Source organism: Engystomops pustulosus, chromosome 9 (assembly GCF_040894005.1).
Source record: "Engystomops pustulosus chromosome 9, aEngPut4.maternal, whole genome shotgun sequence".
In the NCBI taxonomy this organism is placed as follows: domain Eukaryota; kingdom Metazoa; phylum Chordata; class Amphibia; order Anura; family Leptodactylidae; genus Engystomops; species Engystomops pustulosus.
The window spans coordinates 11634051-11653120 of NC_092419.1; the positions used below are offsets into that span (position 1 = coordinate 11634051).

A 19070-nucleotide genomic window follows, 5' to 3' on the forward strand; every position below is an offset into this window, starting at 1 on the left:
TTCTAGCTTTATGGCTGTTGTTTGTGACCACATACTTGTCAGATCGATGATCCTTCTGGTGCAGGGACCAGACCAGGTACTGGCAGCGCATTGCAGGGGATGTCACTAGTGCAAACACAGACTGGACTGCGGAGATAAGCTGAGATTGTAGGGAATGTAGAAAGTGACAGTAATGTATCATAGATCTTACTGACACTATCAGGAACCTAGGAGCAAAATGTTACAAGCTCTATAAATACAGTAACCACCAAGCGTGATACCTCCATCTTAGGCTACATTCACACGACCGTATGGGGGACGTATATACGGCCGATATACGTCCCCCGTAGACGGCAATGGGCGCACGGCACCCTACGGGAGCGGTACGGTGCAGCACACGTGCGTCACCGTACCGCTCCGTACCCGGGAAAAAGATAGGACCTGTCCTATCTTCCCGTAATACGGAGCCGTGCGCCATAACTTCCTATGGAGAGGGGCGGGGGTGAGCTGCGCTCACCTCCTCCTCCTCTCCCCGTGTGCACTGCCGTTGCCCGCTACGGTACGGGCGGGCAACGGCAGTGTGAATGTAGCCTTAGTAAAATTCTTCAGTGCTGTCGTTCACATATGTGTCCCCCTTGAGTCTTTCACCCGTAGAAGCCATTCTGCCACCAAAAGCTAATTATTTATACAGCTGATAAAGGATCAGCTGAAACCTAGCTGCATGGGTAAAAGCCTTAGCTCCAATTAGTGTCCTGGTCATTTGGAGAGGGTCTGGCCAGCTCTCCCAGACCACCTGCAGTATATCATGCCTACTGTTGAAGGGTTAAAATGTGATGTTTATGTTAGGTTGAGTCAATTGTTATTTACTACTAAATTCTTCTTTCACATCGGAATCATTCACCCAATTAACCAATCTATTGCTCTGTGTTACCTGCTGCCGAGTGGTCTGTGTCTGCCAAGTTATTTCACAATTTCTGTTGTCCAGTGCAATCCCGGCTTGCCACTAACATCACAGGCCTCCCCTTCACCACCTGCCTGGGGATCCGATACCACACACACCAGGAGTACCCCAGGGGGATCCCTTATCTATAATGCTGCCTCCCTCTCCTGCCTGTTATCCTGGACCAAGCTACCGTGACATAGCCCAGCACTAGGCCACACTAGTCCCTAGGAATCCAACTGCCCTCACACTGCAGTCAGGCTCTGGTGGGGTAGCATTATGCATCTGCCCCTGTATATCTCGCCGTGGGTGCAGTATATAATTTATGGGGTTGCTGTATAAATGTTTTTTAGTGGGTAAAATATCAATTTATGCATGGGGTACTATATAATAGATTAAAGTATCTACTATTATATATTGAGGGGGTGACAGTGTATTATTTAGTATAAGTAGGGGGCAGTGTGTTCAGTTGTATGGAGTAAGTGTTATTTAGCAGCACAGTGTGGGACATTCTGACTATCCAGGATATTTTTAGGAGCACAGTGTGGAGATGTGCAGCAAGGAAATGGCTGGCAAACCCTGCAGTGAAGGATGAGAGAAGTCATGATGAGGTGTTATACCTGATGGAGAACAATTGTAAGAACCCACTGGGATACAGACTAGGATGGACCGGGCCAGCACAGAGGGAGAAGGCAGAAGCTGTGACTGATTTGATAAGTATGAGGAGGTCTATGTTATATGTAAATTGATTGATGCTATATTTATATGCACATCATAGTAAATGCTGGTATATATTTATGTGTAGTGTCTATAAATCTTAGGTTTATGCTCAAGTATAATGTGTGGGATGCAGACATCAGTGGGGGGGTTTGGTATTTATGGGACCCCGACAAGTTTACACCAGGACCCATTACAGTCTTGTTACACCAGGTCATAAAATGGATTCTGGCTCGAGGATCAATCAAAGAGGCCCCTTCCATTATATGATAAGTTACTGCTTCCCTCCCCTTGGAGACTGTCCAATATCATCTAGCAGGGCGGTGGTGACAGATGTCTGGATAGTAAATGGATTGTCATAAAATAATTAACTTTAAAGGTGACTGCAAAGTGTAGGCAGAAAGGATTCCTGGGGAAGGTGATTTGTTAATGAGGTTATTAGGCCAGGAAAGTGTCATGTTACTCCCCATGTACTGTATGTAGGGACAGTATCTTATTATAGGTCACAGGAGGGGGGGGGGGGTCACATAGAGAAAGCCTGTGAGTCCTGCTTCCCCCACACACTCGTAGAGAAAGCCTGTGAGTCCTGCTTCACCCTCTCATTCATAGAGAAAGCCTGTGAGTCCTGCTTCCCCCTCTCACTCATAGAGAAAGCCTGTGAGTCCTGCTTCCCCCTCTCACTCATAGAGAAAGCCTGTGAGTCCTGCTTCCCCCACCCACTCGTAGAGAAAGCCTGTGAGTCCTGCTTCCCCCACCCATTCATAGAGAAAGCCTGTGAGTCCTGCTTCTCCCTCCCACTCATAGAGAAAGCCTGTGAGTCCTGCTTCCTCCTCCCATTCATAGAGAAAGCCTGTGAGACCTGCTTCCCCCTCCCATTCATAGAGAAAGCCTGAGAGTCCTGCTTCCCCCTCCCATTCATAGAGAAAGCCTGAGAGTCCTGCTTCTCCAACCACTCATAGAGAAAGCCTGTGAGTCCTGCTTCTCCCTCCCACTCATAGAGAAAGCCTGTGAGTCCTGCTTCCCCCTCCCACTCATAGAGAAAGCCTGTGAGACCTGCTTCCCCCTCCCATTCATAGAGAAAGCCTGTGAGTCCTGCTTCCCCCTCCCACTCATAGAGAAAGCCTGTGAGTCCTGCATCTCCCACACACTCATAGAAAAAGCCTGTGAGTCCTGCTTTCCCCTCCCACTCATAGAGAAAGCCTGTGAGTCCTGCTTCCCCACCCACTCATATAGAAAGCCTGTGAGTCCTGCGTCTCCAACCACTCATAGAGAAAGCCTGTGAGTTCTGCTTCCTCCTCCCACTCATAGAGAAAGCCTGTGAGTCCTGCTTCCTCCTCCCATTCATAGAGAAAGCCTGTGAGACCTGCTTCCCCCTCCCATTCATAGAGAAAGCCTGAGAGTCCTGCTTCCCCCTCCCATTCATAGAGAAAGCCTGAGAGTCCTGCTTCTCCAACCACTCATAGAGAAAGCCTGTGAGTCCTGCTTCTCCCTCCCACTCATAGAGAAAGCCTGTGAGTCCTGCTTCCCCCTCCCACTCATAGAGAAAGCCTGTGAGACCTGCTTCCCCCTCCCATTCATAGAGAAAGCCTGTGAGTCCTGCTTCCCCCTCCCACTCATAGAGAAAGCCTGTGAGTCCTGCATCTCCCACACACTCATAGAAAAAGCCTGTGAGTCCTGCTTTCCCCTCCCACTCATAGAGAAAGCCTGTGAGTCCTGCTTCCCCACCCACTCATATAGAAAGCCTGTGAGTCCTGCGTCTCCAACCACTCATAGAGAAAGCCTGTGAGTTCTGCTTCCTCCTCCCACTCATAGAGAAAGCCTGTGAGTCCTGCTTCCCCCTCCCATTCATAGAGAAAACCTGTGAGCCCTGCTTCCACCTCCCATTCATAGAGAAAGCCTGTGAGTCCCGCTTCTCCCGCCCATAGAGAAAGCCTGTGAGTCCTGCTTCCCCCTCCCACTCATAGAGAGTTAGCCTGTGAGTCCTGCTTCCCCCACACACTCATAGAGAAAGCCTGTGAGTCCTGCTTCCCCCACCCACTCATAGAGAAAGCCTGCGAGTCCTGCTTCCCACACTCCCTCATAGAGAAAGCCTGTGAGTCCTGCTTCCCACACTCCCTCATAGAGAAAGCCTGTGAGTCCTGCTTCTCTCAATAATCGAGCCTAAATAAATCAGTCCACACCCATAATCTATCTGATACATCCTTGCGGGTCATTAGGAAAGTCCAACAACCGAGACACATCACAGTGAGAGCTGAGAGATACGATAGAGCGACCCCAAGTTTATTAACTTATTACAGCATTGTACTAAATAAAGTCATTACAAAAAAACAGTCAGAAAATTTAGGCAATTAGAAAACTCAGTATCAGGTCGATCATTTATCACCAAAATATTATTAACACATTTGAAATTTTTTTTTATTGTTACAACCATCAGAAAAAAAAATTTGAATAAATTTTGCAGATGTAAAGTATGTGTCTCCATGGTAACAGACTACAAAAAAAAAATCCCAGCGTAGTCTGACCCTGCATCATTCCACTCCTTTTGCCGTCTGTAGGTTTTCCAAAAAACGATCTGCAAATTTTCTTAAATTTATAACAGTAAATGCAAAGAGCTTCAAACTGTTGCAAAATGGACATGCCCTTTAAGTGCTCACCTTGTAGTTCTATCTTTACATTCATATTAATGGGGTTACATTTGTATATTTTGTTATTATGTATCAAGCAGAATGTCCCCTCTGACCCTACTACAGGCCTGGAGAGACCCCCAGCAGGTCCTGGACCCCTCCCAGGACTCCTACAGCTTAGAAAACGTGACGTCCTTTGGGGTCTTCTTCTGCAGCGCGGCCTGCGCTGACGCCGTGATGTCCTGGGTTTGCAGCATGCTCATGTTCCACGTGGCCTGAGACACGGACAGAACGTGGTTATCAGACCGCAAGGGACCAACAGGCAGGAGACTATCGGACAGGACCGTTACTCACCATGTAATCCAGACTCTCCTTCACAGAGTGGTCTCGGGAATACAGTAAATTCACTTTTGTTCCTTGGACGGCGATAGGGCTCTTACTGGCGATCTCAGAGGCGAGGTCGAAAGCGGCACCAAGGAGGGAGGACTTGTCAGGGAACACCCGACTGGAGGGAAGAGGGAGAGAAAAAAAAAATGTGACAAAAAAATTTGGACTGAACTGCAATGCCATCCACATCCTCTGGACCAGGGTGGAGCTGTTTTTTGTGACAATCATTAAGGAATATGAATTCTTGAGTCCCAAATGTAAACAAATTGTATAAGATGTTATAAAAGTGCAACTAAGGGAATACATTGCCCCCTACAGGCACCAAATAGTAGTAATAATAATCTTTATATAGCGGCATCATATTCCGTAGTGCATATGTGAGGGTCCTGATCACAAGAGCTTACAGTCTATGAGGATGAGGAGGTGACACAAGAGCTTACAGTCTATGAGGATGAGGGGTGACACAAGAGCTTACAGTCTATGAGGATGAGGGGTGACACACGAGCTTACAGTCTATGAAGATGAGGGGGTGACACAAGAGCTTACAGTCTGAGGATGAGGGGGTGACACAAGAGCTTACAGTCTATGAGGATGAGGGGGGACACGAGAGCTTACAGTCTATGAGGAAGGACACAAGACCTTACAGTCTATGAGGATGAGGGGGGTGACACAAGAGCTTACAGTCTATGAGAATGAGGGGGTGACACAAGAGCTTACAGTCTATGAGGATGAGGGGGTGACACAAGATCTAACAGTCTATAAGGATGAAGGGGTGACACAAGAGCTTACAGTCTATGAGGATGAGGGGGTGACACATGAGCTTACAGTCTATGAGGATGAGGGGGTGACACAAGATCTAACAGTCTATAAGGATGAAGGGGTGACACAAGAGCTTACAGTCTATGAGGATGAGGGGGTGACACAAGAGCTTACAGTCTATGAGGATGAGGGGTGACACACGAGCTTACAGTCTATGAAGATGAGGGGGTGACACAAGAGCTTACAGTCTGAGGATGAGGGGGTGACACAAGAGCTTACAGTCTATGAGGATGAGGGGGGACACGAGAGCTTACAGTCTATGAGGAAGGACACAAGACCTTACAGTCTATGAGGATGAGGGGGGTGACACAAGAGCTTACAGTCTATGAGAATGAGGGGGTGACACAAGAGCTTACAGTCTATGAGGATGAGGGGGTGACACAAGATCTAACAGTCTATAAGGATGAAGGGGTGACACAAGAGCTTACAGTCTATGAGGATGAGGGGGTGACACATGAGCTTACAGTCTATGAGGATGAGGGGGTGACACAAGAGCTTACAGTCTATGAGGATGAGAGGACACAAGAGCTTACAGTCTATGAAGATGAGGGGGTGACACAAGAGCTTACAGACTATGAGGATGAGGGGTGACACAAGAGCTTACAGTCTATGAGGATGAGGGGTGACACAAGAGCTTACAGTCTATGAGGATGAGGGGTGACACAAGAGCTTACAGTCTATGAAGATGAGGGGGTGACACAAGAGCTTACAGTCTATGAGGATGAGGGGTGACACAAGAGCTTACAGTCTATGAGGATGAGGGGTGACACAAGAGCTTACAGTCTATGAGGATGAGGGGGTGACACAAGAGCTTACAGTCTATGAGGATGAGAGGACACAAGAGCTTACAGTCTATGAGGATGAGGGGTGACACAAGAGCTTACAGTCTATGAGGATGAGGGGGTGACACAAGAGCTTACAGTCTATGAGGATGAGGGGGGACACAAGAGCTTACAGTCTATGAGGATGAGAGGGTGACACAAGAGCTTATTGTCTACGAGGATGATGAGGGTGATACAAGAGCTTATAGTCTATGAGGATGAGGGGTGACACAAGAGCTTACAGTCTATGAGGATGAGGGGTGACACAAGAGCTTACAGTCTATGAGGATGAGGGGTGACACAAGAGCTTACAGTCTATGAAGATGAGGGGGTGACACAAGAGCTTACAGTCTATGAGGATGAGGGGTGACACAAGAGCTTACAGTCTATGAGGATGAGGGGTGACACAAGAGCTTACAGTCTATGAGGATGAGGGGGTGACACAAGAGCTTACAGTCTATGAGGATGAGAGGACACAAGAGCTTACAGTCTATGAGGATGAGGGGTGACACAAGAGCTTACAGTCTATGAGGATGAGGGGGTGACACAAGAGCTTACAGTCTATGAGGATGAGGGGGGACACAAGAGCTTACAGTCTATGAGGATGAGAGGGTGACACAAGAGCTTATTGTCTACGAGGATGATGAGGGTGATACAAGAGCTTATAGTCTATGAGGATGAGGGGTGACACAAGAGCTTACAGACTATGAGGATGAGGGGTGACACAAGAGCTTACAGTCTATGAGGATGAGGGGATGACACAAGAGCTTACAGTCTATGAGGATGAGGGGTGACACAAGAGCTTACAGTCTATGAGAATGAGGGGGTGACACAAGAGCTTACAGTCTATGAGGATGAGGGGGTGACACAAGAGCTTACAGTCTATGAGGATGAGGGGTGACACATGAGCTTACAGTCTATGAGGATGAGGGGGTGACACAAGAGCTTACAGTCTATGAGGATGAGGGGGTGACACAAGAGCTTACAGTCTATGAGGATGAGAGGACACAAGAGCTTACAGTCTATGAGGATGAGGGGGACACAAGAGCTTACTGTCTACGAGGATGATGAGGGTGATACAAGAGCTTACTGTCTACGAGGATGATGAGGGTGATACAAGAGCTTATAGTCTATGAGGATGAGGGGGGACACAAGAGCTTACAGTCTATGAGGATGAGGGGGTGACACAAGAGCTTACAGTCTATGAGGATGAGGGGGTGACACAAGAGCGAGCAGTCTATGAGGAAGTAAGCAGTGATGTGGTGATACCTGACTAGTCCGCTGCTCAGGGCTTCATCCGACATCATCTTCCTGGCGGTGAAGGCCAGCTCATTCACCAAACTAGAGAGAGGAAGAAAGGAATCTTGTTATCTCAGCCCCCCAAATATATATCTGACCCCCCCCCCCCTCCCCAATTTATCAACTAATTAAAAAAAAAATCCTATTGCCCCTCCTTGCATGGATGAAATATTTATATTCTGTATAATATAATAATCCTTGAATATCTTTTTCTCATAACTGTACATTGTGCGGTTCCTCTCCACAGTGCAGAGGTGTGTAGGCAGCTCCCTCTAGTGGTAGAGAGGCCACATGGCAGGAGGTGTAACTGCATGCAGGCAGCTCCCTCTAGTGGTACAGAGGCCACATGGCAGGAGGTGTAACTGCATGCAGGCAGCTCCCTCTAGTGGTACAGAGGCCACATGGCAGGAGGTATACACAGAGCAGGGGATTTGGAACAATGTAATTGAAAGATCTATATAGAAATGATTAATTGGTTTCGGAATATTCAATGCGGAATAAATGCTGAATCCAGACAGGAAGGTGTTATCATCCACCGTGTATAATTTGACATACCTCCGGTTCCCAATAATGTTCGGCAGACGCTGGAGGGTTCCCACATCAGCAGCTAAACCCACATCCACCTCCTGCGGGAAGAAACTATGGTATAAAACGCCACATTTATTACTATGGACGATTACAAAGAAAAAAAGTTTATGTAAAACTTTAGATAAAAAAAATAAAATAAATATAAACAACAAATAAAAATACAAATATTAATAATAATTATAATTCCTTAAAGGAAACCTACCACTTGAAGTGGCAGGTTTCCGATGGCAATACCGGGCACCAGCTCAGGATGAGATCAGGGTGAGCTGGTGCCGGAGCTTATTTTAGTTAGTGTTTTAAACCGCGGTATCGCGGTTTAAAACACTTTTTAAACGTTATAGCCGGCGCAGGCAGGTACGCGCTCGGTGCTTACCATGCGCACGACCGTGCGCGCGGCTACATAGGAAGTGAATGAGAGCCGCGTGCATGGTAAGCGCCGAGCGTGTACCTGCCTGCGCCGGCTATAACGTTTAAAAAGTGTTTTAAACCGCGATACCGCGGTTTAAAACACTAACTAAAATAAGCTCCGGCACCAGCTCACCCTGATCTCATCCTGAGCTGGTGCCCGGTATTTCCATCGGAAACCTGCCACTACAAGTGGTAGGTTTCCTTTAAGTTATATAGCGCCTACAGATTACGCAGCGCTGCACAGAGCTTTGCCATATTGGTCCCTGTCCCCAATGGGGCTCACAATCTAATCAGCCTACTTGTATGTTTTGGAGTGTGGGAGGAAACCGGAGGACCCGGAGGAAACCCACACAAACACGGATAGAACATACAAACTTTTTGCAGATGTTGACAATGGGACTTGAACCCAGGTCCCCAGCGCTGCAAGGCTAACCACTGAGCTACCATGCTGCAAGGTTGTAGTGCTAACCACTGAGCCACCGTGCTGCCCCTCTAGGAGGCTGTGCACACCGCCTGAAGTGAGAGGTTTAACTCCCCTCTTGGCAGATGCACTGGGTCGAGTTGAAGGTCTCCCAATATCACCCAACAAGATTGTTATCCGTCTGATGCTAGGATTCCCTTATACATGTTGTACCAAAATCAGCCTGGCCGCCCCTTGAAGAGGTATTCCCATCATCTTCAGGCAACCCCATAAATGTCGGATAGGTAATTGGAGGTTGCATAACCACATGTCCAGCTACCACATCCAGATATATACAGGAATACCTTACTAAAACTATAGTTAGCTTTACTCTGTACTGCACTACAGAAGTGAGCCACATTTACCTGAACTAAAACACTACGTTCAGTTCAGCTGTACCCACTGTAACAGCCCTTAAAAAGACTCATCAAGTAACCAGATTTTACCCCAGTAAACTACTAGCCCCTTTGAGCCCATAATAAAGGGAACTGAAGCTCCAACTACAACCACAAAAAGTGACTCATTTCAGACAAAAAGTGACTCTTCTCTGCTCATTTGCAAATTACTTTGGAGGAAAGATTTTTTTTTTATAGGTAAACAGGTAAAAATACACATGAAAGAGGGAATTCTAGAAAGGACATTTCATACCTGAGGGGCGCTGGTAGTATAATGGGGTGAAATCTGGTGATATCTTTGAGAGAAGTGCCCCTTATCCATCAAACCCTATAGGCTTTTTGTATATAGTGTCCACCAGAATCCCCCCATGACATCTCTGGGGATAGCTCTTACCTTCACTTGAAAGTAGGCATCTTGGGAGCAGTAGCGGATGTCACAGGCAGTGACCAGATCCACACCTGAGATATATATATACATGTAGCATTACTATAGATTCTCCTACTGCAATATTAGGGTGATCCCAGTATTATCTCACCTCCCCCGATACAACCATTGTGGACGGCTGCAATCACCGGCTTTGTGCACTGCAGGGGAAAAACACATTGTAAGCAATAACCTTTACAAAGTGACAGCTATTCCTTCATATCCCCTTATACACATGCACACTCAGTTTGGCAGAGCATGCATGTGTTTTCAATAGAAGGGAGTGATGCACGCCCACATAACAAAGACCTGGCCGCAATCGTACAGACGCTGAGATTTAGCATCCAGTATCCTGATATTAATTTAACAAACCTTTTCAATCACGGAGAACGATTCCTGATATTCGCAAATCTTTTTCCGGATGTTCCAGGCGATCCTGGCGGCGTCGTCTTCCTGCGGCTGCAAAAACTCACTCGCCAGATCCATGAGATCGATCCCTGCAGACGAGGAAAACTTCATCAGCAAGTTTTAGTATTCCTTAGTCATGCACCTGGGGTTGTGCTGCAGTACCTGCACTGTACTGCGGCAGAGGTGGCGCTGTGCAGCGCAAAAAAAAAAAGTTAACCCTTTCTAGTGCATTTCCTTAATGATCATTGCTGTCAGGAGGCTTCCAGTAATTGATTTAGGGTAGACCCTCACCATGTACCACATTCCCCTTTAACCTATTCATCTCCTAATACCTTGTATGGCTCATCCTATATCGGTCGTAGTACAAACCTGATGTGAACATCTTCCCAGCTCCAGAAATAACAACTGCCCTGCAGTTAGAGTCTTCACCGAGAGCCCGAAAGCAAAGGACCATCTCCCTGTAGGGGACAATTCACATTACTTTTCCTTTAAGGGATGGAACAGACTGTGTGTACAACCTCATTTATTTTATTATATGTGGCTGATGTGCCCCTGCCGCCTGAGGCGAGAGGATCAACTCGCCTCATGCAGAGTGCACCCCTAGGTCCAGTAGATTCAGTAGTCTCCCAACATCGGCCAACACGATTGTTATCCGTCTGATGCTAGGATTCCCTCATACATGTGGTACCAAAATTTGTCTGGCCGCCCCTTAAAGGACATCTACCACCAGGACGAAGGATTGTAAAGCAAGCACACCGACATACTGGTGTGTGCCCCCTCTGGCAGGATCTGCTCTTCTTTTAGCTTCTTATGCCCTGATTTTTTTTTTTAAAGCTTTTAAAATTATGCAAATAAGCCTGAGGGGCTCCAGGCTCCATAGGAGTTAATGGAGCCTGGAGTCCCTCAAGCTCATTTGCATAATTTTTAAAGCCCTTTATTTTCTTAAAAACAAGGGCATACGAAGCTAGAAGAAGAGCAGATCCTGCCAGAGGAGGCACACACCAGTATGTGCGTGTGCTTGGTTTACAATCCTTCATCCTGGTGGTAGATGTCCTTTAAAGGGGTATTCCCATCATCATTATGTAATGGGGGAGTTGCATAACCTCATGTCCAGCCACTACATCCAGAAATATATGGGAAGACCCCCTATAAAAACTATACTTAGCTTCACTCTGTACTGCGCTACAGAATGTGTTGGCGCTATAGGCACCAGTAATAATGGTAATACCAGACCCCCGTACCTCCAGAAAGCCTTGTTCATCGCATTTCTCTTCTCTGGCCTGTTTATTTCTACATGGAAGATGTGATCCGCCGGGGAGGTGACTTTCAGAGTTTCATAGTTGTAGGAGGATAGCCCCGCCTCGGACGACATGTTTCGGAGACCTAAGACCACCTTGTGTAGGTCTGGAGTGAAGAACAACAGGATTTTAGTTTCAAGTAATAGAACACATATTTTAGTACAGGCGGTCCCCTACTTAAGGACACCTGACTTACAGACCACCCATACTTAAAAACCATTTTAGTGCTCCGGCGCTATATTAGCTTTGATCATCGTAACCCGGGGGGGGGGGGGGGGGTCTCCGAGAGTCTCTGTGAGAACGTCATAAATCCCCCTAAATCAGTGGTGGCGAACCTATGGCACGCGTGCCAGAGGGGGCACTTGGTGCCATCCTTGTGGGCAGCCAGGCCTTCACTCCAGCACAGAGTTTGCCAGACAGGTTGAGTGAATCAGGCATCGTCCTGCTGTCCTGGGTAGGAGTGCGAAGGTGTGAACAGGGCTGGATTATCATTGGCGTTCCGGCCCCATGATTCTTAGGGCGCGTTCACACGTTGCAATTTGGTTGCGTTTTCATTGCATTTTAAAACGCATTACAACAGCTGAGGAGAGGTGATCTGCCTAATGACATCACTGTTAACGTTTGCGTTTACAAAGAGCATTGTAAACCCGATGTTAATGCATGCGTTAACATTGCATTAACAAATGTAAACAGTAATGTAATTAGGCAAATCACCCCTCCTCAGCTGTTGTAATGAGTTTCAAACGCAATGAAAACGCAGGACAAGACGCAACGTGTGAACGCGCCCTCACTGGTCCAGGGGTCCTTGGAGGAAAGCTACAGTGATAATCCGAATTTCCTCTCCTTCTTTCAACTGTATTGATGTCCTCTGGATGCCAATACGATAGACAGCGGTGGCAAAGCAGCGAGCAATAAGTTACCGATTAAATTGCTATGTTGGTGAAATGTTGATAATAAAGTGGATTTTTGGCAGAATTTTGGGCCCCTGGCCTCTAAAGGATTCACCAGCACTGCCCTAAATGATATAAATGAAAATGTCATCAAAACCCTCAAAAAAAAAAATGACACCCCTCCCAGGTCCGTACAGCAGAGTATGAAAAAGTTATTGGTGTCAGAATAGGGAAACATGAAGACTTTTTTTTTGGTACAAAAGATTGACATTTTGGTAGATGTATTAAAACATAATAAAACCTTTATAAATTTGGTATCTCCATGGTCATACAGGTCCAAAAATAAACGGGGAAGTATCATTTGGAGCACAAGGTTAAAGTCTTAAAGGGGTTTTCCAACTAACTAAAGTTAGATCCTATCAACTTGCTGATGAGTGGGGGGGTCTCAGCGCCCCTCGTTGCCTGTGTGGGGGGGGGTCTCAGCGCCCCTCGTTGCCTGTGTGGGGGGGGGTCTCAGCACCCCTCGTTGCCTGTGGGGGGGGGGGGTCTCAGCGCCCCTCGTTGCCTGTGGGGGGGGGGTTTCAGCGCCCCTCGTTGCCTGTGGGGGGGTCTCAGCACCCCTCGTTGCCTGTGGGGGGGGGGGTCTCAGCACCCCTCGTTGCCTGTGGGGGGGGGGGTCTCAGCACCCCTCGTTGCCTGTGGGGGGGGGGGCTCTCAGCACCCCTCGTTGCCTGTGGGGGGGGGGGCTCTCAGCACCCCTCGTTGCCTGTGGGGGGGGGGGTCTCAGCACCCCTCGTTGCCTGTGGGGGGGGGGGGTCTCAGCACCCCTCGTTGCCTGTGGGGGGGGGGGTCTCAGCACCCCTCGTTGCCTGTGGGGGGGGGGGTCTCAGCACCCCTCGTTGCCTGTGGGGGGGGGGGGGTCTCAGCACCCCTCGTTGCCTGTGGGGGGGGGGGTCTCAGCACCCCTCGTTGCCTGTGGGGGGGGGGGGGTCTCAGCACCCCTCGTTGCCTGTGGGGGGGGGGGTCTCAGCACCCCTCGTTGCCTGTGGGGGGGGGGGGTCTCAGCACCCCTCGTTGCCTGTGGGGGGGGGTCTCAGCACCCCTCGTTGCCTGTGGGGGGGGTCTCAGCACCCCTCGTTGCCTGTGGGGGGGGTCTCAGCACCCCTCGTTGCCTGTGGGGGGGGTCTCAGCACCCCTCGTTGCCTGTGGGGGGGGGTCAGCACCCCTCGTTGTCTGTGGGGGGGGGGGGTCTCAGCACCCCTCGTTGCCTGTGGGGGGGGGTCTCAGCACCCCTCGTTGCCTGTGGGGGGGGGTCTCAGCACCCCTCGTTGCCTGTGGGGGGGGGTCTCAGCACCCCTCGTTGCCTGTGGGGGGGGGTCTCAGCACCCCTCGTTGCCTGTGGGGGGGGGTCTCAGCACCCCTCGTTGCCTGTGGGGGGGGGGTCTCAGCACCCCTCGTTGCCTGTGGGGGGGGGGGTCTCAGCACCGCTCGTTGCCTGTGGGGGGGGGGGGTCTCAGCACCCCTCGTTGCCTGTGGGGGGGGGTCTCAGCACCCCTCGTTGCCTGTGGGGGGGGGGGGTCTCAGCGCCCCTCGTTGCCTGTGGGGGGGTCTCAGCACCCCTCGTTGCCTGTGGGGGGGGGGGTCAGCACCCCTCGTTGCCTGTGGGGGGGGGGGGTCAGCACCCCTCGTTGTCTGTGTGTGGGGGGGGTCTCAGCACCCCTCGTTGTCTGTGTGTGGAGGGGGTCTCAGCACCCCTCGTTGCCTGTGGGGGGGGGGGGTCTCAGCGCCCCTCGTTGCCTGTGGGGGGGTCTCAGCACCCCTCGTTGCCTGTGGGGGGGGGGGGTCAGCACCCCTCGTTGCCTGTGGGGGGGGGGTCAGCACCCCTCGTTGCCTGTGGGGGGGGGGGTCTCAGCACCCCTCGTTGCCTGTGGGGGGGGGGGGGTCTCAGCACCCCTCGTTGCCTGTGGGGGGGGGGTCTCAGCACCCCTCGTTGCCTGTGGGGGGGGGGGTCTCAGCACCCCTCGTTGCCTGTGGGGGGGGTCTCAGCACCCCTCGTTGCCTGTGGGGGGGGGGGGAGGTTAGAGCACCCCTCGTTGCCTGTGGGGGGGGGGGGGTCTCAGCACCCCTCGTTGCCTGTGTGGGGGGGGGGGGTCTCAGCACCCCTCGTTGCCTGTGGGGGGGGGGGTCTCAGCACCCCTCGTTGCCTGTGGGGGGGGGGGTCTCAGCACCCCTCGTTGCCTGTGGGGGGGGGGGGGGTCTCAGCACCCCTCGTTGCCTGTGGGGGGGTCTCAGCGCCCCTCGTCGCCTGTGGGGGGGTCTCAGCGCCCCTCGTCGCCTGTGGGGGGGTCTCAGCGCCCCTCGTCGCCTGTGGGGGGGTCTCAGCGCCCCTCGTCGCCTGTGGGGGGGTCTCAGCGCCCCTCGTCGCCTGTGGGGGGGTCTCAGCGCCCCTCGTCGCCTGTGGGGGTCCCTAAGAAAATGGCGTAACTGCGTTTTTTTTCACCAGTTTCGCTGCATATGGCATTTTTTCCTGGCTTCCCAGTACACGGCATGGAATATAAAATACTGACAGTATAAAGCGCAATGTGTCCAGCAGATAACAAGTCCTCATACAGCTCTGTACACGGAAAACATTACAAAAAAGTTACGGTTTTTGGACAGTGCGGGGTTAAAAACAGAAACCCAAAAACAAAAAAATGGTCATTAAGGTGCAAAGCAAGCGCAGTAGTGAGGGGTTAGAGGGGACGTAGAGGTCTCATAGACAGTCATGTACCTGAACAGCCGCCTCCGGATCATGTAGTAGTGTATGGGGTAAAGTTCAGGGAAGGGGGAGGAGGGCGCAGACCTGGTGCCAAAGTCTACAGGTCACCGCCATGGGGTGACGGGGTGTGACCCTCTACTATACAGTGTATTATTAGGGTGATATTAGTATTAGGATGACATAAGAGTCACTATTATATGCAGGAAAACAATGTTATGACTTCCCCTTTAAGGAGACTACTGTGATGTCTCTCACCTCTCCTCAGGAGTCCCCTCATGGCAGCCATAGCTTCTCTGTATCTTCCTGTAGTAAACACGGCTCAGGTCAGACTGTGGGCAGCGCCATATTGTGCTGACAGCCTCCTCCTCCCCTCATCATGAGGAGGGAGGGAGCTGCTGAGGTAATGGAGGCCCATGAGGAGGGAGGGAGCTGCTGAGGTAATGGAGGCACATGAGGAGGGAGGGAGCTGCTGAGGTAATGGAGGCACATGAGGAGGGAGGGAGCTGCTGAGGTAATGGAGGCACATGAGGAGGGAGGGAGCTGCTGAGGTAATGGAGGCACATGAGGAGGGAGGGAGCTGCTGAGGTAATGGAGGCACATGAGGAGGGAGGGAGGGAGCTGCTGAGGTAATGGAGGCACATGAGGAGGGAGCTGCTGAGGTAATGGAGGCACATGAGGAGGGAGCTGCTGAGGTAATGGAGGCACATGAGGAGGGAGGGAATGAGCTGCTGAGGTAATGGAGGCACATGAGGAGGGAGGGAGGGAGCTGCTGAGGTAATGGAGGCACATGAGGAGGGAGCTGCTGAGCTAATGGAGGCACATGAGGAGGGAGGGAGCTGCTGGGGTAATGGAGGCACATGAGGAGGGAGGGAGCTGCTGAGCTAATGGAGGCACATGAGGAGGGAGGGAGCTGCTGAGGTAATGGAGGCACATGATGAGGGAGGGAGCTGCTGAGGTAATGGAGGCACATGAGGAAGGAGGGAGGGAGATGCTGGGGTAATGGAGGCACATGAGGAGGGAGGGAGGGAGCTGCTGAGGTAATGGAGGCACATGAGGAAGGAGGGAGGGAGCTGCTGAGGTAATGGAGGCACATGAGGAGGGAGGGAGGGAGGGAACTGCTGAGGTAATGGAGGCACATGAGGAGGGAGGGAGCTGCTGAGGTAATGGAGGCACATGAGGAGGGAGGGAGGGAGCTGCTGAGGTAATGGAGGCACATGAGGAGGGAGGGAGGCACATGAGGAGGGAGGGAGGGAGGGAGCTGCTGAGGTAATGGAGGCACATGAGGAGGGAGGGAGGGAGCTGCTGAGGTAATGGAGGCACATGAGGAGGGAGGGAGCTGCTGAGGTAATGGAGGCACATGAGGAGGGAGGGAGGGAGCTGCTGAGGTAATGGAGGCACATGATGAAGCTGGAGATGGCTGAGGATCTCTGGATAGTCTCTGGGACTTGTGTTTTCTCTAAAATGTGGGATCTGGACAGGAGACGGTTAACCCCGTAACCTCCAGAGACGCTTTTCACCTGATAGAGCCCTATTTTTAGAATTTGCCGTGTCCTGTCAGGGCGCTTTCACACGCGTTGCGTTTTTTGATGCGTTTTTGTCTTGATCACGCGCTGAGGTAACATTGCGTTTCAGCAGCTGCAGTGGAGACGCAACGTAACCTCAGCACGTGATCCAGGCTGAAGCCTTCGCAATGCGTCAAAAAACGCACCGCATGGTGTGAATGCGCCCTCATGGCGATTTGGGATACTAAACCACCCACAGGTCCTTATGAATCGGTGATTTAGTGTCCCAAATCGGCCCTTTATGAAGACCGCTGTGGCCGCTAGTAAAATTTAAAAAAAACTTTATATATACCGTGGTTCGATGCTCCGTGCGTCTGCGCGATAAGGCTATATTCACACTAACGTGTGCCGGCCATACTGTAACACGGCGGGCACGCGTCAGCGCCCCTCTCCATAGATAAACATGGGGCACGGCACCGACATGTCCTATCTACCTCCCGGATACGGAGCGGTACAGTGCTGCACCGTGCGGCCATTGCGGCTTCATGGAAGAACTGCGACGCCGCAGGGAGTACAAGAGATGAGACCGACCTCATCTGACTCGTCTCTAGGTAAGTTTAAAGTTTATTTTTTTCATTGCGGCCAAATTGGGACTTGGAAAACGGCGATTTGGGACACTTAACCAGCGATCCATAAGGACCTGTGGGTGGTTTAGTGTCCCAAATTGCCATGAGAGGTCCTCTTTCTGTCCTCATGCACATGAGCATTTGTTTTTCGGTTCTGTATATATTTTGGCCATAAAACCAGTACGTTTTTCACCCGTATGGCCCATATGGCACCGTATCGATCCACAGCCGTCCCCACAGCTCCGGGTGTTCTTGGCTACAAACTGTATATACGGGACGCATGCAGTGAACTTTGCATGTTGCAGGTTTTTTTCGGTTCCTATTGACATGTAAAGGGCGGACAGAACAGAGATACGGGAGCGCAGGCCACACTCTATATTTATATACATCTCCCTCATAGTACTGTGGCCTGTAAGGCCAATCATATGAATGAGCGTATCGCCCATGATAATGAATGTGGACGTATACTATCCATATAAACGCTGTGCGGTACAGGGAGCGCACGGCCAGGAATATATACGTCTGTGTGCGTGAGGAGGTTAGAAATTTGGAATCCCTTACACCCCTTACACACCAGCGAGTGCGATGCGTCCAATAGCGGCTGCTGGCTGGAACGTCCGGACCGAACGCTATGCAACGCCGCACATTCCAGCCAGCGTCCGGCTATTGGGCGCATCGCACCTCCTCGTGTCTAATGGACCAACATATCCAGGAGATTCTGAGAGTGTTTTTTTCTCGTGACACTTCAAACTAGTTTAAAAAAAAATTAAAAATTGAGGTGTCATTTCTTGCTTTTATGAAAAAAAAAAAAAATGAAATTTGGCAAAAAAAAAGTTTAAAAACCTCTGTTAGCCAAAATTTTTTGATTTCCAGACAGATAGTTATCCAGTTCTTTGCGTGGCAGGACCAACATTTACACAATGTCTGCTTTATGGTGACACTGATTTTTGTAGGATGTTTTTTGTAGCTTTATAATTGTCATAACTTTTCACGAAAATCGCCAGAACCTATTTATAGAAACCCCATAAATTACCCATTTAGAGAAATAGCACCCCGCAACGTATGTAAAACAACCTTTAGACAGTTTGTTAACCCTTTCAGTGTTAGTGGTTAGCACTACAGCCTTGCAGCACGGTGGCTCAGTGGTTAGCACTACAGCCTTGCAGCACGGTGGCTCAGTGGTTAGCACTACAGCCTTGCAGCACGGCGGCTCAGTGGTTAGCACTACAGCCTTGCAGCACGGTGGCTCAGTGGTTAGCACTACAGCCTTGCAGCACTGTGGCTCAGTGGTTAGCACTACAGCCTTGCAGCACAGTGGCATAGTGGTTAGCACTACAGCCTTGCAGTGCTGGGGACATGGGTTCAAGTCCCATACAGGTCAAGATTTGCAAAGAGTTTGTATGTTCTCTCTGTGTTTGTGTGGGTTTCCTCCGGGTCCTCCAGTTTCCTCCCACACTCCAAAACATACTGGTAGGCTGATTAGACTGTGAGCCCCATTGGGTAAAGGGACCAATTTGGGAATCTCTGTGCAGAACTGCGTAATCTGTGTGCGCTACATAAATAAAGGAACTATTATAATTTTGCAGGGGATAAAACAAAATGAAGGTGCAATTTAGGAAAGTGTTGTTTGCCTAATTGATTGTATTTTGCTAAAATTACACATTCACCATGGAGAAAAAGGACAAGGTGCACTGCAAATTTTTTGATAACCTGCTGTATGGGCACAC

The 19070-nt window shown here is 50.3% G+C and overlaps 1 protein-coding gene across 1 annotated transcript; it reads right to left on the bottom strand.

The window, feature by feature from the left end:
* Positions 1–3895: 3895 nt before the first annotated feature.
* On the bottom strand, positions 3896–15632 carry ECH1 (enoyl-CoA hydratase 1). Its single transcript, XM_072123652.1, has 10 exons — positions 15471–15632; positions 11511–11673; positions 10639–10727; positions 10234–10358; positions 9974–10022; positions 9832–9896; positions 8142–8212; positions 7557–7628; positions 4615–4765; positions 3896–4535 (listed from the first exon to the last, which is right to left on the bottom strand). The coding sequence occupies exons 1-10, from the start codon at positions 15499–15501 to the stop codon at positions 4431–4433; spliced, it is 921 nt and encodes a 306-aa protein (XP_071979753.1). The 5' UTR covers positions 15502–15632; the 3' UTR covers positions 3896–4430.
* Between the last annotated feature and the right edge of the window lie 3438 nt (positions 15633–19070).

What these genes read in the sequence shown, in the direction of transcription:
- ECH1 (XM_072123652.1), bottom strand. Translation starts at nt 15,501, where the DNA reads ATGGCTGCCATGAGGGGACTCCTGAGGAGAG. An exon ending in CAATGGTTGTATCGGGGGAG is followed by an intron (nt 9,897 to 9,973) that starts GTGAGATAATAC and finishes TATATATCTCAG; the next exon opens with GTGTGGATCTGGTCACTGCC. An exon ending in AGGAGAGTCTGGATTACATG is followed by an intron (nt 4,536 to 4,614) that starts GTGAGTAACGGT and finishes TCCGTGTCTCAG; the next exon opens with GCCACGTGGAACATGAGCAT.